The sequence below is a fragment of the Heloderma suspectum genome, chromosome 8, assembly GCF_057233095.1.
Source record: "Heloderma suspectum isolate Gila_16-S chromosome 8, 16-S_ref, whole genome shotgun sequence".
NCBI lineage: Eukaryota > Metazoa > Chordata > Lepidosauria > Squamata > Helodermatidae > Heloderma > Heloderma suspectum.
Window position 1 is genome coordinate 41,106,957 of NC_139465.1, and position 26,928 is coordinate 41,133,884.

At 45.1% G+C, this 26,928-nt stretch overlaps 1 protein-coding gene across 1 annotated transcript; it reads left to right on the top strand.

The window, feature by feature from the left end:
- Window positions 1-19,934: 19,934 nt before the first annotated feature.
- Window positions 19,935-26,585, top strand: LOC146339067 (guanine nucleotide-binding protein G(o) subunit alpha-like). Its single transcript, XM_084812087.1, has 2 exons — window positions 19,935-20,130; window positions 23,777-26,585. The coding sequence occupies exons 1-2, from the start codon at window positions 19,983-19,985 to the stop codon at window positions 23,962-23,964; spliced, it is 336 nt and encodes a 111-aa protein (XP_084668213.1). The 5' UTR covers window positions 19,935-19,982; the 3' UTR covers window positions 23,965-26,585.
- Window positions 26,586-26,928: the final 343 nt, after the last annotated feature.

The following is a 26,928-nucleotide window of genomic DNA, read 5'->3' on the forward strand; positions in this document are numbered from 1 at the left end:
GGGATAACGGGCTTCCTCACCTCAGCTGGGGTAAGGAAGGAGAAGCTTGGAGAAACATGTGAATGGTACCGCTGACCACTTTCTCCTTTTCCCAGAGCAAGTGCTGAACGTTGAGGCTCTTTACGGTAGGGTATGGTTGGTCTGGTACTCGGGGAAGCCACTGGTACCAAGGAGATACTGGGAGTAACCAGCTAATGTGTGACTTGTAGGCCTTTTCCAAATAACAAGAGTTTTGCAAAATGATACTCTTACAAGGTTTGGGGATTTTCGTGGCTGGGCCTGTTTTCTGGAAAAGCTCTTCGACTAATTTGAAGGGACTAGAATGCTGTGCCTGGGATTTAGGGTCAGACCTGGCATCAGCAGGTGGGATTTTTGGGTCGTCTGTCATGCATCCACCACTGCCACTGTCGTGGACCCCCTTTTCCAGAGCTTCAGTGAACACCACACAGCCACTATAGCAGTTTCCCATGGCTACATCACCCCAGTGCACTGTGGGCAGTGGCAACCACCTAGTGCCCATTAGAGGGGCGCTGCTACCACCATCGTCCTCTGGTGTGTCATCCCCCCCCCAGTAGAAATAAATAGGAGAAGGGAGAGGCCACCCACTTGAGGACAAGGGGGCTCACCACCATGGGGAGACCCACGACAGGATCCCAGTCCAAGGACCCCCTCTAACCTGGAGCTGGAAGCATGGCTTATTAAACAGGAAAGAGCATAATCCCATGTGGACACGAGCCCTCAACTGCTTGCTAAGAATGGGCGGGCGGGAGACAAACCCAGATCCTGGGCAGGCCGACAGCTGCTGATTGGAAAGTCATGAAGATCAGAGCAAGGAAGAGGCAACCTTGGGGCTGGATCAGGTCTAGGCTGAGTGAGATTTGATCCAAGGCAGAGAGAGGTCAGGTGCATTGAACACTGAAGAGGATGGGCACTGGAATAGCTATCTACAAATAGCCATTGCAGTGTTATGCAGATGGCCACGTAGACTGTTAAAATTTAGTTTCCTCTGTAATCTCTGTAAGCAAAATATGGGTTGAGAATGGTGTGTGGGAGGATGAACGTGATAGAATAACACCAAGGGCAGTCAGAGAGGAGATAAATAGGAATAGACTCCAGACTCCCATCTAAATATGAAATTTCAAAATGGCTAATACTTTTATTCTGATGGCTGAATTGTGGAATTCAGATTTTGTGATGCAAAATTCTACTTTTGTCTTACAAAAAGACTGTCTCAAACTCAAGATCCAGTGTGGATGCTTGATAGCAGAATGTGAGAAACTAAGTCCAATTTCATTGCCAAACCTTATATTTGGGCATCAAAACATAAATATTAAAGACTGGACTCAATAATTCAAATTTTAATATTTGATTTTAGGGGGGTTCCCCACCACCACCATTATGTCCCCTGATTTCATTAAATGAATGAATAACATATAGTACCAAATTTACTGAGTGCTGTGGCAAGCCAGCTGTAAGATATAAGAAACATAGATACTGAATCCTGAGTATCGGCTGAATACTTGCACATCCAGAAATCTTTGGTGACTAGTCATACCAGTTTTGCAAAGAAGGTATTTTTTGGAGCAAATCTTTATCTGATGTTCCCCTGGCTCAGGACTGGATGGAAATCAAGTTGATAACTTCTGGATTTCTATGTAGCATAAAAGTTAAGACTAAGAGTGTGAGTGTGAGGCAACTCTACACATGGACATCCAACAGCGCAAGAGGAGACTCTACACATGGACATCACCAGATGGTCAATATCGAAACCAGATTGATTATGTACTTTGCAGCCAAAGATGGAGAAGCTCTATACAGTCAGTAAAAACAAGACCTGGAGCTGACTGTGGCTCAGATCATGAGCTGCTTCTTGCAAACTTTCGGCTTAAATTGAAGAATGTAGGGAAAACCACTAAACCATTCAGGTATGACCTAAATCATATCCCTTATGAATCATAGAATCATAGAATAGTAGGGTTGGAAGGGGCCTACAAGGCCATCGAGTCCAACCCCCTGCTCAGTGCAGGAATCCAGGTCAGAGCATCCCTGACAGATGGCTGTCTAGCCTCTTCTTGAATGCCTCCAGTGTGGGAGAGCCCACCGCCTCCCTAGGTCATTGGTTCCATTGTCATATTGCTCTAACAGTCAGGACGTTTCTCCTGATGTTCAGCCGGAATCTGGCTTCCTGTCACTAGAGCCCATTATTCTGTGTCCTGCACTCTGGGATGATCAAGAAGAGATCCTGGCCTTCCTCTCTGGGACAACCTTTCAAGTAGTTGAAGAGCGCTATCTTATCTCCCCTCAGTCTTCTCTTCTCAAGGCTAAACATGCCCAGTTCTTTCAGTCTCTCTTCATAGGGCTTTGTTTCCAGTCCCCTGATCATCTTTGTTGCCCTCCTCTGAACCCTCTCCAGTTTGTCTGCATCCTTCTTAAAGTGTGGTGCCCAGAACTGGACACAGTACTCCAGATGAGCCTAACCAGTGCTAAGTAGAGGGGAACTAGTACTTCCTGGGATTTGGAAGTTGTGCTTCTATTAATGCAGCTCAAAATAGCATTTGCCTTTTTTGCAGCCACATCACATTGTTGGCTCATATTCAGCTTGTGATCAAAAACAGTTCCAAGATCCTTCTCACTTGTACTGTTGTTGAGCCACGTATCCCCCATCTTGTAACTGTGCATTTGGTTTCTTTTTCCTAGGTGCAGAACTTGGCATTTATCCCTGTTAAATGTCATTCTGTGGTTTTCTGCCCAGCGCTCCAGTCTATCCAGATCACTTTGAATTTTGTTTCTGTCTTCCAAAGTATTAGCTATCCCGCCCAATTTTGTGTCATCTGCAAATTTGATCAGCATTCCCTGCACCTCCTCCTCCAAGTCATTAAAACAAATGTTGAAGAGCACTGGGCCCAGGACTGAGCCTTGTGGTACCCCACTCGTTACCTCTCCCCAGTTTGAGAAGGTCCCATTGATAAGCACTCTTTGAGTCCGATACTGTAGACAACTGTGGATCCACCAGATCGTTGTTTCATCTAGCCCACTTTGAGCTAGTTTGCTCATCAGGAGATCATGGGGCACTTTGTCGAAAGCTTTGCTGAAGTCGAGGTATATGATGTCTACAGCATTCCCATGGTCCACAAGGGAGGTTACTTGATCAAAAAATGAGATCAGATTCGTCTGGCAGGATTTGTTCTTGACAGATCCATGTTGGCTTCGAGTAATCACTGCATTGTTGTCAAGGTGCTTCCAGATGGATTGCTTTATGATCTGCTCCAGAATTTTCCCAGGGATTGATGTCAGACTGACTGGTCTGTAGTTCCCAAGTTCCTCCTTTTTACCCCTTTTGAAGATAGGGACAACATTAGCCCTCCTCCAGTCATCTGGCACTTCCCCCGTCCTCCATGATTTCTCAAAGAGAATAGACAGCGGTTCTGAGAGTTCTTCTGCCAGCTCCTTTATTACTCTAGGAGGCAGTTCATCTGGCCCTGGAGATTTGAACTCATTCAAAGTAATTAGGTGTTCCTTGACCATATGCCTATCGATCTCAAGCTGCAATCCTGCCCCTTCAGCCTGTACTTGGCCTTTGCCAGGGGGGTCATAGACCGTCTTTTGGGTCTATGAATATACAGTGGAGGTGACAAATAGATTTAAGGGATTAGACCTGATAGACAGAGTGCCTGAGGAACTATGGACGGAGGTCCGTAACATTGTTCAGGAGGCAGCAACTCAATCCATCCCAAAGAAAAAGAAATGCAAGAAAGCAAAGTGGCTGTCTGATGAGGCTTTACAAGTAGCTCACGAAAGAAGGGAAGCAAAAAGCAAGGGAGAAAGGGGAAGATATACCCAACTGAATGCAGAGTTCCAGAGAAATGCAAGGAGAGACAAGAAGGCCTTCTTAAATGAACAATGCAAAGAAATCGAAGAAAACAATAGAATGGGAAAGACTAGAGATCTCTTCAAGAAAATCGGAGATATCAAGGAAACGTTTTGTGCAATGACAGGCATGATAAAGGACAAAGAAGGCAGGGACCTAACAGAAGCAGATGAGATTAAGAAGAGGTTGAAAGAATATACAGAAGAACTATACAGGAAAGATCTTAATGTCCCTGATAGCCATAGTAGTGCGCTCACTGAACTTGAGCCGGACATCCTAGAGAGTGAAGTCAAGTGGGCCTTAGGAAGCATTACTAACAACAAAGCTAGCGGAGATGACAGTATTCCAGCTGAACTATTTAAGATCCTAAAAGATGATGTTGTTAAAGTGCTGCACTCAATATGCCAACAAATTTGGAACACTCAACAATGGCCACAAGACTGGAAAAGGTCAGTTTACATTCCAGTTCCAAAGAAGGGCAATGCCAAAGAGTGTTCAAACTACCGTACAATTACGCTCATTTCACATGCCAGCAAGGTGATGCTCAAAATCCTACAAGCTAGGCTTCAGCAGTATGTGAACCGAGAACTACCGGAAGTACAAGCTGGGTTCCAAAGAGGCAGAGGAACTAGAGATCAAATCGCCAACATTCGCTGGATCATGGAGAAAGCAAGAGAATTCCAGAAAAACATCTATTTCTGCTTCATTGACTACGCTAAAGCCTTTGATGGTGTGGATCACAACAAACTCTGGCAAATTCTTAAAGAGATGGGAGTACCAGCCCACCTTACCTGTCTCCTGAGAAACCTGTACGAGGATCAAGAAGCAACAGTAAGAACCGGACATGGAACAACTGATTGGTTCAAAGTTGGGAAAGGAGTACGACAAGGCTGTATATTGTCGCCCTGCTTATTTAATTTATATGCAGAGTACATCATGAGAAATGCCAGGTTGGATGAATCACAGGTCGGAATTAAGTTTGCCAGGAGAATTATCAACAACCTCAGATATGCAGATGATACCACCCTATTGGCAGAAAGCGAAGAGGATCTAAAGAGCCTCTTGTTGAGGGTGAAAGTGGAGAGTGCAAAAGGTGGTTTGAAACTCAACATTAAAAAAACTAAGATCATGGCATCTGGCCCCATCACTTCTTGGCATATAGAAGGGGAAGAAATGGCAGCAGGGACAGATTTTATTTTCTTGGGCTCCAAGATCACCGCAGACGGTGACTGTAGCCATGACATTAAAAGACGCTTGCTCCTTGGGAGGAAAGCGATGGCCAACCTAGACAGCATAGTAAGAAGCAGAGACATCACCTTGCCGACAAAGGTTCATATAATCAAAGCTATGGTTTTCCTGGTAGCAACATATGGCTGTGAGAGCTGGACTATAAGGAAGGCTGAGCGCCGAAGAATTGATGCTTTCGAACTGTGGTGCTGGAGAAGACTCTTATGAGTCCCCTGGACTGCAAGGAGGTCAAATCAGTCCATCCTAAAGGAAATCAACCCTGAGTGCTCATTGGAAGGACAGATATTGAAGCTGAAGCTCAAATATTTTGGCCACCTAATGCAAAGAGAGAAGTCACTGGAAAAGACCCTGATGCTGGGAAAGATTGAAGGCAAAAGGAGAAGTGGATGGCAGAGGATGAGATGGCTAGATAGCATCACCGATGCAATGAATATGGACTTGAGCACACTCCGGGAGAGAGCAGAGGACAGAAAGGCCTGGCATGCTATGGTCCATGGGATCATGAAGAGTCGGACACGACTTAACGACTGAACAACAACAACAAGAGTGTGAGATGAGAGCAGGGGAGGCACTGGTTCAAATGTCAGTTCAGCAATGAATTCACAAGGTGATGCTAGGTTCATGGAAGACAGAAGGCCTATTCAGAAGGCTCAGACAATGCTGCACTCACTCCCAACATCCATGTGACTCCTACCTCCAAGTGCTGATGTGCAGAGTGCAACATCAGGAAGGGGAACATATGCACATACAGCTGTATGCGCAGAAGTGCCCTTTTCCATGTTGCCATGAACATGGAGTCATCAAAGAGCCAGGGGTGGGAGCTGAATGTGCTTTAAAAAAAAATAACTCAAAAAATGAAAAGTTCAAAAATGACATGGGGCATTTTTTTGGAGGAGTGCTTCTGGAAGAGGTCCATTTTCTATGGTATGAACTATGATGCTCTGAGTGCTTTAAAAATGTGACATCCTCACCACAAAAGTGCAACATTCCATTAAGACATGAGGACGGCACACAACAAATGGAAAGCAAATGCGCATTTATTGGACAGAGACCTGGGATGCTTCCAGATGGTGGGCTCCTTTAGCAGTCCCAATCCAAAAGCATTGTGCAGTTATTCCATCTTTTCCTCCTTGGCAAGTTTTTTTTTCTGGTAATGAAGAAGTGGTGAAAAAACACAGGAGGGCCACAAATCGATGGCGACGACCTCTGGATTCCCTGTAAAATTCCATGAATGAGGCAGGGCAATTGCAAAATAAAAGCGTTGTCTGGAAGCACTCCTGTTTGTGTGGAAAAAACCCTCAAGAGCCACTGAAGTGTGGGGGAGGGGGTTTGGAGAGAGAGAGAAGGACATGTTGAAGGTTGAAGCAAGTGTGAGAAATAAAAGTCGACATTCCCGGGGGAACAGAGAAGGGATGAGATGAATTGTGCAAAAGGGGAGATGGATATGTCTTATAAAAAGCACACCATCTAAAGGCATGTGTGCCATAGAAATAATGCAGCATAGTGGTTAAGCAAGTGAGCTGTGAACCAGAAATTCCCTGTTCATATCTTTCTTCTGCCATGTATTTCCTGAGGAAAGCCACAATCTCTGTTAGGCTCCCCAATCATTATATGGGACAATACCTTACAGGGGTGTGTCATGATTACTGAGAGGATGCATTTGAACACTTAAAGTCTGACTATTGTTACACACAGTCATGTGTCTTAACACAAAATAATAATTCCTTGCAACCATCTTTTAACACACATACACTTCATATTCATGACCTGGGCAGTTAAAGAGCAGTAATCACCTTGGACTCATACACATGCTCACACACACGCACACAAACACACCTGCCTTCACAAAGCATATGTATGGGGAACACTAATCCATGCACAGAACCAGGCGATCATCCCAAGGGAATGAGTATTGTCTTGGATGTGCAGTGTGACAAGATTTATGGGGTCCTGCAATCTCTTCTTTAATCTGTTCTTGTCTTAATCTCATGGCAATTCAAGAAGACTTCCAACCAGGGGGGCGGCGGGGGGGGGGAGAGAAACAATGTACTAGTTACCCGTGTAAAGCCATGCCACTGCTAAAACCAGGTGTGTTTCCATAGTTGTAAAATAGTGCCTGCCAAATCAACAACCAAAATTCCTCATTTAATAACTCCCATCTGCAGGGACAACAAGTGACCGCAGCAGTTGTCATATTCCTTCCACCATGGTCGTTTCTTCACCTCTAGCAGGACAGAGTATGCTCTTCTTGTCATAGCAATAAATCAACATCTGGTACCAACAAAGTCAATCCCCATGGGGTCATATTCAGAAAGAGCCAGCTGGCTTCTTCAGCATGTATGCCTTCCCTAATGCTAAAATACCCTGTGACACCCGTATGAGAGGTGTGTGTAATCCATGCTTTAAAGAAGTTGAAATTCACCCATTTCACCCATGTAATCCAAATTCTGTGCTGGATTCCACAACCTGTAGAAATCATGCAAATTGAGCAAATGTACTGTACGTAATTTATTATCTTATTTTGCATAACGTATCTTTTGTTGCTGTTTCTACTTTGCCTAATTTATTCCACTTTTGCTACAAAAGGGGATGGGCAAAAATGCTGAGGCTCCTCCCACAACTGCTGAAAATCTTACATAGCCGCCTCGCTGGTTTTCATGTTTTCAGTAGTCCTTCCCCATGTACTTCAAATTCAGGCATATCTGTTGATTTCACTTCCTCTCAGTTTCGCATTTTTCCCGTCCCAACAGTCGTGTCCTGTTTGCGCTTCAGTTTGCGATTTATGTAGAAAAGAAAAAATCTGCACAAAAATTCATATGAATTTTCTTGTGCATCATTGTATGCACTTTTTGCTTAGAGAGCTTCACTGTAAGATTGTGCAAATGCCAAAGCATAACTGCGTTCCGGTTTACATATTGATTTGGGGATTTGTGTGAATTCGGCACATTCTTGTGAAAATGCAATCTGAATTAATTTCTCCCAGAATCCCTAGGCTGGGTTTTCGGCCTGTCCCTGCAGAGGAAATTTCTTTTCCATTTTCCTTCAGCAGCAGAAAATCAAAGTCCTCATGCCATCCAGATTGTACGCCATTTTTTGCAGGGCCACTGAGAAGTTCCCTTACTCTTACCCACTTGCCCTCCCATCTTCTCGCCCTGCTGTGGTGCAACTTGAGCATGGCCAACAGGTGTAGCCAAAGCAGCTGCAGCTCTTGAGCTCTGTCCCCTCGACTTCACGGGGTGGGGCAGAGGCGTAGCCCCACATCAAAGGGCTCCCCCCACTCCAGCAATAAGTATTGCTGAGAATGGAGTCTTATTGACGTGCAGCCTTTATTGAAGAATGGTACTGTGCTACAGTGGTACTGAAGGCAGATACAGTCAGGAGCCACATGATGACTGTAGCCAGTGCCATCCCCCTAGCGCAGTACATAGAGCTGTGCAACCCTCGGGCTTTCTTTGCTTGCTGCCGCCACCACCCTTGTGCAGCTCGTTCATGCAGAGGGTGGGTGGGTTGCTTCCACCCAAACCCCAGCATTCTGTGCTCGGTTCAAGGCTCTGTGTTCCGCCAACCCCAGGTCTTAGCTCTCTAACTGGAGGCTCTTCCAGGTTACTGGCCATCACTGGCAAAACGGAAAGGACCTGGGCTTACCTCCATGCCCCTTCCAAGACCATCCCACTCTCTGGCCCTTGGACCCCTGCATTCTCTCACGTGCTCCTCTTCCTCTCTGACGTTGATTTCCTCATCCTTCACCTAGGGTCCTCCCTCTCCTTAGCATCTGTTGTTGCCCTCTTTATATCCTCTTCCCAGTGGCCCCGCCCCTCTCTTCTCTTTAACCCTTTCCTCTCTTCCTGGTCTATGGGACCAGCAAGGCCTTTCTTCCTCTGGCTGTCCTCTTGGGTGGCCGTACATACTTGCTCGGCGCTCCTCCCCTACTTGCTCCCAAGATCTCAGCTGTAAACCCTACCATCACCACCACCACTATCTCGCTAAAGGACTTGGATCTGAGAGAGCTCTCTTCCCAGCTTTAGTTCTGGTTTGAGAGCCACAGTGGACATCTACGATGGCTGTGATTGGTTGAATGTGTGTGGAGGATGGGGACATGTTTTCACATCTTCACTAGATCTAGATCAGCCTTCCCCAACCTGGTGCCTTCTGGATGTGTTGGACTAAAACTCCCATCATCCCCAACCAACCTGGCCAGTGGCCCTGTGTGATGGGAGTTGTTGTCCAACACATCCAGAGGGCAATAGGTTGCGAAAGGCTGCTCTAGAATGTGCCCATGTGGGAGTTTTTCCAAGTCTCAGGCATGTTGATTTTAGCACATGAGACTCACACGGTACCTGTGCTGATCTCCAGGGAATCCACATTGGTAGTAATAGTACAAGAATCTGGTGCCCTCCAGATGTGTTGGACTGCAACTTCCATCATGCCCAGCCGGCCTGGCCATTGGCCAACTGGAGGACACCAGGCTGGGGAAGGCTGTAATAAAAGGATTACTCTAGAGTATTACTTCTGTATACGTTCTTTTTATGGGCCAAGTCAGCTACTTGCCATTTGTATCTACATGGGTAGCATGATTTGAAGGACGTGTTTGAGCCACCTTGCGAAGGCTACGCAGGTCTTGCTGTGGTCAGTAGCTAGATGGGAGATCACCTGGAAAACCCCAATGCATCTGGCCTTGGGTTCTAGGGAAGAAAAAAACTATATGAATGAAACACACTAGGGACACAAACTGGACAAGGGTTCAAGACTGGGACTGAATGGCATGTTATACATTGGTATTAAAGTAATGTTGATTTGTTTAATCATTAAATGTTAATGGCTTCTTTTCCAGTTTGCGATGTCTGCAAAATGGTAGATGAGGGATGTTGAACCTCTTTCAGCCTGAGAGCTGGATTTCTTTTCAGAGAAGCTCTCAGGGGCCGCATTCCAGTGGTGGGTGTGGTCAAAGGCAAAAGGAGGAAGAGTCAAAAGCAAAGAAGGCCAGGCCAAAGTACCTAAAAGGCCAGCACATTGACACTTGAAGCTTTGAATGCCAGTCACTCAGCCTTAGGAGAGGTGTTTCAACATTTTAGAATGGGGGAAAAAACACAAAGGCTGGGAAACCACCAAAACATTGGTGGTTGGGCAAAAGGGCATGGCAATCTGGCAAAGCCCAGAGGGCCAGTTTGAGAACCCAGGTGGGCCAGACTTGGCCCGCAGGCCTGAGGTTCTGCACCCCTGTTTTAACTGGAGATGCCAGAGGTTCCACCTGAGACCTCCCAGAGGTTCTGCCATGGAGTGACAGTCTCTCATGCAGAACAGCCCTGGGTACTCCTCACTGCTGGCAATGATGCACTTTCCCTTCACAACAGAAGATATGTGCAGCCATTTCAATGCGGTCCAGCTGAGCATCACAGTGCAAATGATGTTGTGCATCCAGATGGATGCATGTACTGCCTCTGCCCATGTGTAAGCCTGTTTCTTCCAAATACAGATCCCCCTTGCTCGATTGGGGCGTATGGCTGTGAACCATAGCTTTGTGGGATCCATGCAAGTAGGGGCTGCTACAGTCAACAGTGTTGGAGCATTACATAATACTGAAGAAATAAGGGTGATCCCTCAATCCCCACCTCACACACACATACACACACAGACCGGGTTCAGACAACACAATAACCCACACTGAAGGGTTGAATATGGGTTGTCATTGAACCGTGGGTTGTTATTGAAACGTGGGGTATGGTGTTGTCTGAACCCAGCTGCGCTAACAAACCATGGTTTGTTAACCACAAACAACCCATGAAGAGAACCCATGGCTTGTTGGGTTGTGAACTGTAAGTTGTTCGTGCTTAACAAACCATGGTTTGTTATTGTGGCTGGGTTCAGACAATATAACCCACGGTTAAATGACAACCCCTATTCAATGCATACTAAACCTTTGAGTGTGGGCTATCGTGTCATCTGAACCTCTTCCTGTGTTCTTCTTGTGCCCCTACAAGAACATCTAGGTTTTCATCTTTGTCTTGATTTGTTTCCATTCATTTAAAAGGCATTTCCCCAGAAGGAGTACTTTCCCCTTCTAATTATTTCCTTCCTTGTACGTTTGGTTGCAATTTTACTCCAGGGGTGTTAACCCTCTTTCAGTCCATGGGCTGAATTCACCTTTGGAGAAGCTCCCCGGGGACCACATTCCAGCAGTGGCTGGGGCCGAAGGCAAAAGGGGGCAGAGCCAAAAGACCTAAAACACCACCATATTGTAGCTTAAAGCTCTTGCTGCCCGAAACTAAGCCTTGGGAGAGGCATTTCAGCCTTTTAGGATGGGGAAAAAGCTATGCAAAGGCCAGGAAACCACCAAATGATCAGTGGCAGGGGAAAGGGGTGGAGCCAGGGGAAGGAGTGTGGCCATCTGTGGAACCCTGGAGGGCTGAATTTGGCCCATGAGCTGAGATTCTTCACTCCTGGCTTACACAGAATGACATCCAAGGTAATAGACTCACTTTAAGACTAATTAATATATCATTTGTTCCTCTCTCTCCCTCTCCTTTCTCTCTCTCTCTCTCTCTCTCTCTCTCTCTCTCTCTCTCTGTGTATTCCCCAGTCTCCTCCAAAGCTTATAAACGCTTTGAAATGCCCTTTGCAGCAGAATTACAAGCAATAGCCCTGATCTCACTGTCCTGATCTCAATAGACCTGATCTCTCAGTAGCCCTGATCTCAATAGCCCTGATCTCTCAATAGCCCTGATCTCTCAGTAGCACTAATCTCCCTGATCTCAATAGCTCTGATCTCACTGTCTGCAAGGTAGTCCTGACAGAAAATCTGCAATTGCACCAGGCAGTTGTTTGGTGGGGAAGAAGGAGTCAGGGGGGCATAAACCTAGCCCCCCTCCCCTTCCCAAATTGCTGATCCACATGATTGCTGAATTTCTGATCCAGGCTACACACTTGCAGCACTGGCAGCTGGACTGGGGGAAGATCTGCATACAGATCGCCCATTCACGCATGCATGTCTCCTCATCCAGCTTGGAATAAGCCTATGGATGTCTGCTTCTTGTGTGTATGCTCCCAGGCTGGGTCAGGGCAAACCACTTCCCCCTTTTTCCTAATATAACAGTACAGCATTCCACCCACCCTCATTCTTGCTCTTTGCTGGCCTCCCATCCTTTCCATCACTCCTTTTCCCACAGTAGGTGTTTAAAAATACTTTCAAAACACACACAGAGAGAGAGGGAGAGAGAGAGCTTTTTGAAGGACCCCCAAAGCTTGCTAAACTCTACGTTTTCTTTGCCAATTAGTTGCAGAATCCTATTTTTATTATTTAATTTTATTTTTTGCCAGTCTGATTGGCCTGAAATGTATTAACTGTCATTTTGTATGGGCGTGAATGACTGTCCATTGGTTTAATAGATCTTTTGATTCGTATTAATTTATTGGCTGTCAGTAATGTATTTATTAGTTACCAAATGTTAATAAAGTGCCAGCTCTTTTCTAGTGTGTGAGAGGTTTTATTGGGCTTCCCTATGCCAGGACAGCCTCGAGGAAATCACGACATTCTTTTTTGTTAGGCTTGCCTTCTTCCATGATAGAGCGACAGACTGGATTCTCTTGGTTTCTTGACGTTGCTTTGCTTCCGGCACTTACAGCAGGCGCGGGCAACCTTTCTTGCACCGCCACCGCTGCTGCTGCTGCTAAATTCGCCGTGGCAAAGGAATTAGTGGCTTGATGCCGAAATTAGCAATGCAACAGCAAAAATGGGTGCATTTTGCTTTAAAACAAGGCACGATTTTTTCTGAAAGCAAGGTACATGTTCCCTGCATGCCTTATGTTAAAGTGAAATTTACCCTTTTTACCACCAGTACCAGCTCCAGGTTTTGGAGGGCCTTTGGACAAGACACCCTCCGTGGGCCCCTCCCTCAGTGAGTGTTCCTTCTCACCAGCACTGCTGTGAACTGTCGCTGCTCCTTGTCTGGATTATTGCCACCACCTGCTTGCTTATGTATTTTGTTATCTATTGATCATATTCCTGTACTGCCCAAGAGCCAAAGTTCTCTGGGTTTGCCAGGCAGAGAGCCACGGAGCAAGCAGGCCACGACATCTCCTGCTCTTCCTTCATACCCCCACCACGGTCTGGGCCAGAGCAAGAGACAAGTGAAGAAGCAGATTGCAGGGGCCTTTGTTAGCCTCCTCCCCCCCGCTAGGGTGTGGGCCCTTGGCAGGGGCCAACTATGCTGACCCTTGACAGTGGCCTGGTTTACCACTACTGAAACTAGGTGGCAACACTTCCGTGGAGGGGTGTGGCCCCCGATGGGCTTGGGTGGAGGGTGAAATTGGCCCCTGAATCCATGGAAGTTGTCTACCCCTGCACTATAAGAATGAGCCTTCCAAGAGACTCGCTCCCCCCACCTCTTCCTCCTCCCTTTGCTTATGATTCCCTTCCTGTCCTGCTCTGAGACAAACTGGAATTTGCTGTTTTATCCAAACGGATGTGCTTGTGTTTGCCTTGCAAACTGGAATTGGAAACTAGGGTTTTGATCTTTGGTCTGCAGAGCAGAGGCTGCAAACCCTAGTTTGCCAGTCTAGATGGAACGACAAACTGTGGTTCGCCTTGGACCGAGGAAGGAGGGAGGGAATCACCTCACATAAGAGGAGGGAGCCCACAAGCCCGAGGCTATTCAAGGGGTTGGCTTTGTAACACACAATGCACCATGGTTTGGCATTACACCTCACCCAAGCTTGTGTGCTTTTTCACACCACGCATAGCTAGACTGTGGAATTTGCTACCACAAGGTGTAGTCATGGCCACCAAATTGGATGGCTTTAAAAGGGGGTTAGAAAAATCCGTGGACGAGAAGGCTGCCAGTGGCTACTAGTCATGAGGGCTATATGATACCTCCAGCACCAGAGGCAGTATGCCTATGTACACCAGTTTCTGGGGAACATAGGTGGGAGGGCGCTGTTGCACTCACGTCTTACTTGTGGATTGCCCGTGGGCAGCTGGTTGGCTTCTGTGTGAACAGAATGCTGGATTAGATGGACCCTTTGCCTGATCCAACATGGTTCTTCTTGTGTTCTTATGCTTGACTCCCGCTTGTTTATGTGGAAGTAAGCCCTTCGGCATTCATTGGGGCCTAGGCCCAGGTTGGTGTGTATGGCACTGCAGCTTCAACCGCTCCCAATGTGGGGTGTGGGGGTGTGGCCCTTTTCACATGTTCCATGCATGAGTGGTGGAGACAAGGGCTGGAATTGTGCAAACAGTGCACTCTCTCAACCTCCATGCATTCAGCTGAAGGTGTGAATAAAGCCAAAGTGTAGAAGCAACGGCTACTATGGATCCATTACTCAACTGAGGTAGGTATTCTATAAACAAAAGCCCTGCTGAGACATTCGCCTGTACTCATGAGGGCTCAAGGTGTGTAGGGGGACATGGCCACACATTTGGCTGCACCCCCACAGTTTCCAAGCTCCCACCTTCAAGCAGGGAAGTCTGAAGAGGAGCTCTACGTGTGTTCACTTGAACGCAAGTAGAACTTGCCATGCGATCAGAGAACAAGTGAACATGAGTGGAACTCTTCTTTAGACCTCACCAACCAATGCAGGGAGGCTGGGAACAGTTTCATTTCTCTACACCAGGGCTAGAAAACATCTTCTCCCCCCCCCACGGCGTTTTTTATGGCCCCCACCAGCGTTGCTGAATTCCTTGCTGTGGTGGGGGCAGGAGTGGCAGAAAAACAAAGCGGCGTTTTTTCTTTAGGATGAGGCATGGGGGAGCAGGTGGGCATCTGGTTTTGAAGCAGAGGCGTGCTTTCCCCGCTTGACTCATTCTAAAGAAAAATTGCTGCTTTTTTCCCACAGCCGCGCTGCCAAATTTGGGCAGCGATTTCAGTGGCACAAAGGTGGGGGTTGGGGTGCAGGCCAGGGTGGGCTGCGCCCTCTAATTACTACTACGAGAGAGTTCCAGCCCTTTGAAGTGAAGACTTGCACACTTGCACAATCCTATACGTGTTTCGACAGAAAGTCCTACAGCTCCCAGCATTCCCCAGCCAGCAGCTTGGGAGTTGTAGGACTTTTTTCTGCCGAAACATGCATTGGACTGTGCGGTTACACAGACACAGAGGACATGTCTATGCCGCCAACATCAACCAGTTTTATTCCGGTGCCCCACCCCTGCCACTCTTTCCAGGAGCCCTTTGGGAAGGTGGGAGTCATAAAACTATTGTGGTTATAAAGCCAGCTTAAGTTTGCAATGCTGTTGTAGACACGTCAGCATGCGCAAAACCCAATCCATTGCCAAAGCCCAATCCATTGCCAAAGCCCACACTCTGAGGTTAGAAAGCTTTGGAAGGACTCGGTCAGAGGTATTTTGTTCCTGTTATTTCATTAGCTTTACTCTTATTCCTAATTCCCTCTGTGCAGAGTTAGAAAATGCAATCTGAACTTTTAGCACTGTGCCATCATAATTTATTTATTTATTTATTTATTTATTATTGCATTTATGTCCTGCCTTTTTTCCTCTTGCAAGGAACCCAAGGCGGCTTACATTATCCCCCTCCTCTCCATTTTATCCTCACAACAACAACCCTGTGAGGTAGGTTGGGCTGAGAGTGTGTGACTGGCCCAAAGTCACCCAGTGAGCTTCCATGGCTGAGTGGGGACTAGAACCCGGATCTCCCAGCTCCCAGTCCAACACTCTTACCACTACACCACACTTGTATAGAGATAATAATAGGAGCTACACAGGTGGATGCAAGATACTAGGTGCGAGGGTAAGAGAAGAGCTCAAAGGAAACAACTAGAAATAAGCATTGTGGCCCTCAGCAGAGATAAGGTGTGGAAGAGAACAAACTGGAAAGTTTATTAAGATGGAGTAACCTAAGAAAAACAACATGTCTGTGGCTAGCATGCAACAGTTTCAAGCATTGCTTCATAATACAGTGAGCACTAGGAAGGTGTCATGTGTGTATATATTCATGGGTTACCCTTTCCTCATGTTGTGCATCCTGAAACAATGTTCCAAATAATTCTGTTTTTCAGTGTAGTCTATTTGTGTGTCCATGTGCATCTCTCGTTTTGATTCAACACTTTAATTAAGCATTCCCAAAATTCATTTTAGAAAGCAGTGAAATGCGCAAGGAGAGCAAAGGCATACACAAAGTAGCTGTGTTGGTTGTATCTTACCTCCGATGCATTTATTCTTGAGCTTTCGCTTCCAGACCCGTTACATGTGACAGTTGTTGCCTGTTTTTCATAATGCGAGATGTGTTGGTTGCTAACCATGGAAATTGTTATGAGATGTGGGTGGGGATTGGTGTAATGGCCATTAAGATGGGAGTTAAAGTCCAGCACAATTGGAGGGCACCAGGCTGGGAAAGACTGAACTCCCATTAGGCTTCCCGGCTTCCCGCCGCTCCCCTGGTCATCTCCTCATCCTGCATGCACAGATACTTCTTCTAAAGGAGAGATGTCTCTTTGAATTAAATTTTGGAGGACAATACTCCCATCTTTTAAGCAGATGCAATGAAGTGCCACCTACCTGCTTTTGTATAGTATCTTTTATACATAATCTGTGGTGTAGTGGTACCAGGGCTCACAGGGACACTGCTCCGGCACTTTTTAAATGAGCGGGGACACTGATGTCAGCTGCCACCCCCCTCAGAGTTCCCTGCTCCCTCTGAGCTTAGTTACAATCTGCACAGTAGCTGGGGGTGGGGGGATGAATTTTCCCAGCAACAATAGATTGTTCCCTGTTGTGATTCAAAGCCTTTTGGGGTGGCTTGGTCTGGAATGAGCAATTAAGACCCATTCACTTGACAAAAGACCTGCTCCTGGTGGAGATGGAAACTGCTAGAATTCATTTGTTGATACAGATCAACACAGCTGCCTGAATTTCTGGACTCTTCTTGGGGACGTAGCTATGGGGACTGTCCTGATGAGCATTTGCACTCCAAAATTTACCACTACACCACTGGGCATAATATCCCCAGCCATTAAACATGATGGAACTCAAGCAAAGCACTAAATTGGGAACTAGTCCACTTAATGGTGTTCTATGGCTTCTTGGCAGCCAATTCCTAGGAACTCAATCGCATTTTCCACACCCTGGATCTAGCAAAGTGTTATATTGAATGATATTTTAAAAACCAGAACTTGCAATGCGCACTTCAAATTAATGGAGGGATGTTTAATTGAGATGCAGCAGAGGAGCAAAAATGGTCCAGCTGTTCAGAGGAACATGAGGTCAAAGAGGTCCCTTTAAAAGCCTCCCTTGGGCTCAACCCTGACATGAGCATGTTTCTCTTGTGACAGGAATGTCACTTTGAAAGCCAGCAAAGGCTGACTTTGGGCAGATGGGGAAAATTCTTTTTCCATCTGCTGTTCGGTGGACGTCCTTCGGTGCCAGTTGAATTTAGGAAGGTGACAAAGGCCTGGGAACAGATGAGGTAGAGCAGCTGCCAACAGGCAACTGGGCTGGAAAAAAAATATACCCACCCCCACAGAAGATGGTGGGAAGAGAGACGGCTAGAGGCCAAGGGAGCCAAATCGGTTGTCTTCTAACTTTGGGGAGAGGGGTGCATTAGACTCCAGGGTTGCCAACTTTTCAACCTGCTTCTGCAGTTTGTCCCTTTAATGCAAGGCTGTTGAACCTCTTTAGGCCTGAGGGCAAATTCCATTTTGGAGGAATTCTCAGGGGCCGCATTCAAAAGGTAAAGGGGGCTGGGTCAAAATACCAAAAATGCCAGCGTATTTTAGCTTAAAGCTCTTACTGCCAGCCACCAAGCCTTAGGAGAGGCATTTCAGCCTTTTAGAATGGGGAAACAACTGCACAAAAGCTGGGAAAAGGCTGGGAAGGGGGCATGGCCTTCTGGGGAACCCCAGAGGGCCACTTTGGGGCCTGGCACCTGAGGTTCTACACCCCTGCTGTAGATCACCGGCTCTGTTTCCTGAGACTCCATTTTGAGTCTGGCTCTCCAGCTGCTGCCCCAGCTGCTATGCTACACCTGACTCCAGTTCATGAACCTCGGAGTCTGAAGTCTGCTTACTTTTGCGCGAGGGAACTTCCCTAAACTCACACTTTTATCTTTTTCATGTATTGTACCCCAACCAGAGAACCTGAGTTATTGGGCAGTTTAAAAGTATCAATCAATCTATCAAATGGAATTTTAGCAAGAATTAGATAAACAAAGTACTCAAAGGAATTTTAGCCGAGGAAAGGTCCTGCTGTACTGAGAAGAGGTCAAGTCAATCGAAGAGGAGTTAATCATATAAATAAATGAAGAGATAATCATGTGAACATGTGATGCTATTTATTATTATTATTATTATTATTATTATTATTATTATTATGTTTTAGTATTTTTAAAGGAAACTTTTAAACTATTTTATATTTTATATGTTTTAATAACTTAGTTGTAAGTCGCTTTGGGTCTTTTTTAAGAGAAAGGTGACTAAGAAATGATGATGCCGCCGCCGCCGCCTTTTACTGAATCAGACAAATAAGTCATCTAGCCCTGGGTCACTAGGAGGCAAGCCACTCTTTTCTCAGCCTCAACTTGCCCTTCTGAAATATGGGGGAAATAATACTGAGCTCTCTTATAGGGCTTGTGAAGTAAGATGACTATTCTGAAGTGCCAGATAATTGCTGTGTATGATTACGATTAAAGCTGTATCTCCTTGCTTACATCTAGCCATTTTGGGGGGGACAGCATCCAGGTGGTTAAAAAAAAAATGAATGCACAAGCTTTAGGGTTCAAACATTACACTTGCCATCACACTACGGCTATTGTATGGGAGGCCCATTTCACACACCAAATAGCTCAGTGACACAGCACCTGCTCTGCAGGCAGAAAGTCCACACGTTCAGTCCCCAGCATCTCCAATCCCCGGCAGAAGGTTCCAGGTGTAAGACCCATGCCTGGGACCCTGGAGAGGCAGGGGTTTATGGCAGCAGAAAAGCCTCACGTCAATTGCCAATAACCTGACTGAAGGCGGAGTACCCATCTTTCAAATAAATATGCAAATGGAACAAATTTTGGAGCTGCAGCTCTTTAGATATCAAAAGGGCCCTGTGCGCCAATCGATTACTCTAGATTATTCTAGAGAGAGAGCCATGTAACTGCTGGCATTTAAAACTTTGAAGGCTGTGAGCCTTCTTGAGGCCAGGCAGGGGAGGCTGGTGGCGCCGATGTCGGTGAGGCAGTGAATCCGCTCTGGGTTTCAGTCAGAACTCTAAAGGAGCTCTCCAAGGTGCTTTGCATCTTGGAGAGCTCCTTTAGAGTCCTGACTGAAACCCAGAACAGATTCACCACCCCACTGACATCGGCGCCACCAGCCTCCACTGGGGCCAGGAGCTTTGGATGCAACCTGAATCTAGCAAGGGCTAACCTAATGGAATCCACACAACCCATCTTGAGGCTGCAATGAAGTGCAGACTGGGCCTTTTCCATCATGTCCAGCAGAACCTTTGCTCTCTGTTCTCCCCGCCTCTTCCCCTTTGTCTTGTTTGCTGAATGCCCAGCCTCAAGAATTGTTCTGGTGAACCGGCTACTGTGTGACGCTTTACTTGGTTTAATAAAGAGATACAGTTTGATGTATTTATCAGGAGAGCCTTGTTCAAATGACGTGTGCTGGCTCCAGGTTTTGGAAGGTGCTTGGGCGAGGCACCCTCCATCCACTTTCTTGTCTTCACTGCTTCATGATCTGTAACTGTTCTGGTTTTTGTAAACACGGTTCTTCTTTAACCATTTCTCAGTTGCTAATTTGGTAACAATTCTCTTTCCCTAAGCCTAACTTTCTGTTTCTCTCTCTCTCTCTCTCTCTCTCTCTCTTTTTCCCTCTCATTCCTTGTCTGTCTTTTCCTTTTTCTTTCCTGATATGTGCCCTGCCATAGAACCGCATGCATGAGTCTCTAATGCTCTTCGACTCCATCTGTAACAACAAATTCTTCATTGATACCTCCATCATTCTCTTCCTCAACAAGAAAGACCTTTTCGGTGAGAAGATCAAGAAATCACCTCTGACCATCTGCTTCCCTGAATACACAGGTATGTGATAGCTCCGCCTCGACTGCTCAAGAATCCAGAGCCGAAGCAACCTAGGACCGCCAGACGTAGCAGATGGAGCAATGTATGTTGAGGCCCAAGAATATGGTTCAGCGTAAAGCAGCTAGATCTTTAATCCAGCACTGCTTGAGAGGTATCTTCCCTAGAAAATAGAATATACACACTGGCTGATTGCCTACCTGTCTTCTGCCCCAGCCATGGGCTGAACTGCCATGATGTCACAGAATGTTGACATGTGCTAATCACTGAGAAGGGATGGTCAGCTGTGGAAGATAGTCAATGAGCAGAAACAAAAAATCAGACTAGTCACATAAAGCCACAATCTGATACACCCTTACCTGGGAGTAAGTCTTACTGACCGCAGTGTGTCTTATTTCTGAGTGGACCTATATAGGATTGCCCTAAAAGACAGTTTTTGCCAGGCTATGCCATTTCAGAGTACAGGTGGGACTGTTTGAATGTCCTTCCATATAAAAATAGTCCCAGTGTATTAAAAAAAAATTGGCAAGGAATTCTGTGTGTGTGTGTATGTGTGTGTGTGTGTGTGTGTATGTATGTGTTCGGCTGGCTGGCTTGCTGGCTGTATGAATAGCACCGAGGTAAACTTAATTTCCCAAGGGCCCTTGGGATTTCATTTACGATATCAGTGGGATGGTGAATCTGCTCCAGGTTTCAGTCAGAACCAATCAGAACTCTAAAGGAGCTGGCCAAGGTGTTTTGAACCTTGGATAGCTCCTTTAGAGTTCTGACTGAAACCTGGAACAGATTCACTCCTCCACTGACACCAGAGCCACCATCCTCCACTGTACGCACATACATAGGTACATACATATACATTATGGAAGATCCATGCATGGAAACCTGTCCCCACAAGCTGAACCTCCCTTACTGGATCCAGGCAACGGAGGTGATTTCTTGATCTGTTTTGGCCTACAACTCCCATCATCCCTCATCATTTGCTATCTTGACTAGGGCTGATGGGAGTTGTAGGCCAAAACCTCTCAAGGGGCACAAGTTGCTCACACCTGATTCAGAGAAAGCCAAGTGTTGATTCTCACTTTTAATTCAGAGATGATCTATGGTCATATGAATCTGTCTTATATTGGTCTACCAGGTGAGCAAATTCCCCTCAGCTTGATTTGGAAATAGGTTTGGCGAACTGAGCCATTTTGCAAAATATGGGGAAATTGCTCTTTTTGTCTGAGCCCAGTTCCAATATTTGGATCAGATCATATTCCCAATAATGTAATCAACAATGCAATGGGATCCAAATGCCTTCCCCATCCCACATCACCCCACCCACTCCATCCATTCCTGAATCCTGCTTCTCTGCCCCTTCCATTCCCTCTTACCTGGCAGTAGCAGAGGAGAGGACCTCACTAGAGCCTTCCTCCCTATTTGAAGCACCAGGGACCTTGGGAAATTTAGTTTCCCCTGACGCCTGGGTCCTTGATATGGCTGTCATGTGCCCTGGAAACTACATCTCCCAGAGCCTCTTACACCAGGTATGCTGCAGAGCATGTTCTCAATGTTGTCCCAGGAAGAAGAAGCCAGGGACATGTTTCCAAGGCACCTGATGTCCATGCTAAGGGCACTCTAGAAAATAACATTTCCCAGGGTCCTTGAAACTCAGCATACTGCTGTCCTAGCATTCAAGGTGCCAAGAAGGAAGGGAGGGGATGCTCAGAAACCCAGTTTAAAATCTGAGGCAGAGAAGACATTTTGGTTGGGAAAATGTTGCTCAGCTCATAATGCAGCTGGCCAAGTTTGCATTCTGAGCCAGATAAGTGCAAACATCATCATGAGCTGTATCTGCTCTGATCAGCAGCAGTTCTCCAAGCTCTTATGGCAAAGAGAGATCCTTCCCAGCAGTAAATTTACTGCCCATAGTACACAAATCTGCATAAAATTTGCATCAACTAATTTATATCTATATATGAACATTTGGAAAAAATTACTAGCATTTATTTAAATTTCACAGAAGGCAATGCCAGCCAATTCAGTGCTCATCCAAATCACCTCGAATAAAATAAATGCTTCAACTCTTTTACACTCTGCCCCGATCACCCCAAATCAGTAGATCCTCTTCACTTGCAATGAATTTTCACTCTCTCTTCCTCTCTTTTTCCTCTTGGAGAAAAAGTGCCCCCAACCCAGGCAATTAAGCTTAAAAGAAAAGCTTCCATTGGCACCAATGGAAGTTCTTTCCTCCTGCAGGGGAAATTGCCATGCAGGGGGAAGATTGGTGGGGGGTGTTATCCAGCATATGGAGAAGGGAAGTTTTACCTTTCTCTCCCCAGCTGCAACCCTCCTTGAAAATCACCCCCTGCATGGCAAATAAAGTGAGAAAGAAATCTTTCATTGGCATCCATGGACACTTAGGGGCCTGAGAAATAGATCTGGGGCCCAGAAGCCCAGATCTAGCAATGCCCCTGCATAGCATGCAATTATTTTAAGGAATTCACTGCCTCAGTGATGTGGCAGTGGCCAGGATCCAGATTTGCAAAGGATGGGTCTATTAATCATGAGATGGGGGACCTGTGGGGAGAGCAAATCTGCTGGGAAACAGGGAGTTTGGGGAGTGTGTCTTGTTCCCCAGCAGAATTGCTGGATATCTGGGTGTGCGGACACTTGTAGGGGCAGGGGCACAGGAAGGCTGTGGCCTGTGGTGTGGTCTGAGAGACCCCATAACCCACTGTAATTGCCCACCCCTGCCATAATTCTATGCTAGAACATATACACTGCATACATAAGGTTTCAGTTTCAGTTCCCGGAATCTCCACTTAAAAAGATCTCAGCCAGCATGGCAAAGAGAAATCCCAAGTCTTTTATCTGCCTAACAACGACACTGGTGCTACGTGAAGTACTTTCTTAGTCTCTGTCAAATCTTCTGCCCATTACTTCCATTGTATGGGCAGTATCCAATGGTAATCCTACTTAGATTAGGCCCATTCATTTCAATGGGTCTACTCTGTGTAGGAGTACCATTAGATACTACCAAAGACCTGAAATTCTAGCAGTATGAGAGAGGGAGAAAAACGTCTCCCTCCCTGTCCACCTTCTCCATAAGATGCATGATTTTATAAACCTTGTTTTTAAAAAATATGAATTGTATAAAGCAGCTCATGATATACTCAAGTTGCCATGTTTAACTTTTACTGCTTTTTTTCTGTTCAAATAAAGAAGAATTAACAGCCACTGGTGCGGGGGGGGGGGCGGGGATTTTGTCACGTTCTTCCTTTATTTTCTTCGTTTTTACTGGGGGGGGGCTTTGTTTTTGTTTTGTTTTTGCTGCCTCTGCCCTTTTTCCTTTTTTGTTTCTGTTATAATTGCAGATAAAAATTTTATATTTAAAAAACAGTCTTTGGAGGAAGATGCCTAGGAGTCCTATTCAAATTGCTTTCTTGATGAATTTCCAATGCCATTGTTACGCCATTTTAAAATAATTTATAACTGCCTTGTTGCTTTATGGATTGCTTTCTTTTGCCATTTTCTGACCATACATAATCACCCATAATAATTATTATTTATAATATTATCTTCTGTAGGAAGATCATATTATTTTCAAGCATTGTATATCAATATATATAAATTCATGTCTCTTGCCCTCCCCCTCAACTGTATGCAGGTCCCAACACATATGAGGATGCTGCAGCCTATATCCAAGCACAATTCGAAAGCAAAAACCGTTCGCCGAACAAGGAGATTTACTGTCACATGACATGTGCGACGGACACGAACAACATCCAGGTGGTATTCGATGCCGTCACCGACATCATCATTGCCAACAATCTCCGAGGCTGCGGCTTATACTGACCCACCCTTCCCCCTTTCTCCTTCCCATCCTGTATAGCAAGCAACATATTTGGAAACAATCACAATGAGAGGAAAATAAAATAAAATATTTGAAAAAAAAGGCAAAACAAAATATGAGTCACACACACACACACACACACACTTAATAATGAATCATGCAAGTTGGTAAATAAAAAGGCATAATGAAAAATTATATATACATATAAATATATGTTTGTGTGTATATATATTTAAAAACAACACTTTCATGTTTAGTTTGCCTCAAAGAGATCTGGATAGAACTGATGTCCCTGATAAGATCTTAGCCCATCCTTTCTGCTAAAGTAACCAAATGGCAGATAATTCAATGTAAAAGTTGTCTTCAGAAAATGCTAAGGAAAAAGACCAAACAACAAACCGTCCACTGAATTTTTCTAAACTGTCTGCCCATATATTTAAAGCATAACATATCCTGTGAATTTTAAAAGGAATCAACTTTCTTAAAAAGAAAAAAAAGTAGTAATCTTATTTTTTTAAGACTCCTTTGTGCATAGGGTGCTTTAGGGGAGGGGAAAGGCTCTCATTTTTTTCCTGGTTCCTATGGGTTTCTTTTTTAACTGTACCACCATCTGTGGAAATGTTCATTAAAGTTGTCACTACACTGCATCTTATGCTGTGTGGGGGCTGAATTTTCAGGGTTTCTTGGTTCCGTTCAGCTCTTGTGTGGTTAAAACCCATTAAAACAAACTGTTGGTGGTGAAAATGCAGAAAAAGTTTAGGACTCATTTTTCGCCCTAAGGAGATGACAAGACAGTACCCATATCAGAATATGTAAAAAGGATCCTTTGCTTGAGGAATGTAACTTCTTCCCCAGCTAAAGTCCAGGGTGATGGATGCTCATGTGTGTTGTTCTTTCTTTAAAGCAGCATGGGAGACTGTAAGAAAGAGGAGAGTTCCATCAGCAACTTGGAAGTTGCACCTAAAATAGTGCCCTCTTGAGGCTAGGAGGAGGCATTCGCCCATGCAACCCTAATTGTCAGTGCCAAGTTCCCTATGCAGGAGAATATTTCCTCTCCTTAACCACAAAATTATAACCCAATTTAAATATAGCTTTATTTGGCTCTAATTTGGGGAATTCGTCCCTTTCTAATCCTTTTCTAGTCCCTTTTCTGGCCCCCTCTCTAATACTTATGTTCATGCCCAGACCTTTTCTCCTCTGTTTCTCTATCATGGAACTTTCTGCTAACATCCTCTTTGTAGCGTGGCCTTTAGCCCTTGTATAAAGATACAGCCATCATTATCGCCTCAGTGTATGATGTGTTGAATCGTTGGACTGGTGGCTGTGAGTTTCTGCAGGATGCTGTAAAACCTGGTTTCAGCCAAATAGCATTTAGCACGTTAAAAAAAGAGAGATTTAAAAGGGGGAAAAAATAGAAATTAAAAAAAAATGATTTCCCTGTATGCTTCATAAGAACAGAAGAATCTGTCGCATTCCCCTCCAGCTTTATTTAAAACACACACACACACACACAAACACATATACATACAACATCATGAAATTATCCTAAGAGAGGCATTCTCCGTTCGAGTCAGTTGTGATTGCGAGTTGGCAATGGTGTGGTAACACCTTGGACCAAGCTGAGGAATTGTTGGACACAATACATATGAAACACCATCTAAAGTCCTTAGAATCCTAAAGGCCGTTAAAATGCAGGCCACGAGAACCCTTCAGATAGGGTGGCCAGTTATCCAAGAACAGCCCGGAGAATTCTGGAATTGTCTGCCCAGGGAATAGAACAACTTAGATCTATGGGGAATACAGCAAAGAACATGGAAGTTATGGGGCTCTCGGTCCTGCCTCCCAGTTTCCCCCTCCCCTATTATTACAGGTGCTGTTTTTTGTCCATGGGGAGCAGGGGAGAGAAGTGAGGCAAATTTCTTCCTGCATCTCCCTCACTTTAGCTGTGCCCTGTAAGGGAGGTTGCTGGCAGTATGTTTAGGTGAGAAAAGATGGTCAGTTGTGGAATCCCACTGGGAAACATCAATGGCTACTTCCATATTTTCGTCACTGCTATATGCATTGTTATCTACTCCAGACTGGCGTCCAGGAATGCCCAGGAAACATTTCCTCCCAAGAGCCTCTTGTGTACACGATTATCAAACAAACCTTCCTTCAGAGTGGGACAAGCTCCCAGAAAGGGGTGCATCTTACTTTCTAGTTTAATAATGATTCATTGTTCTGAATGCTCTCATTCACTCTCTGGATTTGTATTAAATTTAAAAAAAAACCACACAGCTGTCACTGGCCTCAAGTAGCCAAAATTACCGACATGCCCTTTGTTTTGACTTTTTTTTTTTTGCTCTGAAAGACACTGTGTATTGCATACCCATTTTCTTTCCCTCTCATTTTCTGTCTCATTTTTTTTTAAGTGGATTAGTTTGGGTTGGGAGGGCATTATTTTTTTGTTCTGTTCTGGATTTTATTTTTTAAATTTTCCATGCTTCCCTGTGAATGCTTTTTTTCGTAACACTTGCCCGCCCCAGTTCCTACAACCCTTTCTTTTAGTGGGTGGTGTTTCTCTCTCTTTCCCTCTCAATCTCTCTCTCTCTCTCTCTCTCTCATATGGGGATGTTCGTGCTGCAAAAAGAAACAAAAACAAGAAAAAACAAGAAAAAAAGAAAATGATTAAAAAAACAAAAAAACAAAAAAAGTTTTAAAAAAAACGAATGTAGTGTTTACATTATTTAAAATGCCACCATTTTCATGACCAACCCTTTTGTCATTTCTACTTTGATTAGCAATCACACATCATCACGGTTTCACTTTTAAGAGGTACCTTTGCTGGAAAAAGCCAATTACACCTATTTCAACTAAAAACAGAATAAAATAAAGAGGAAAAACTAAAGTGTGTGTGTATATATGTGTATGTATGTATGTGTGTATGTGTATATATATATATATATATATATATATATATACACACA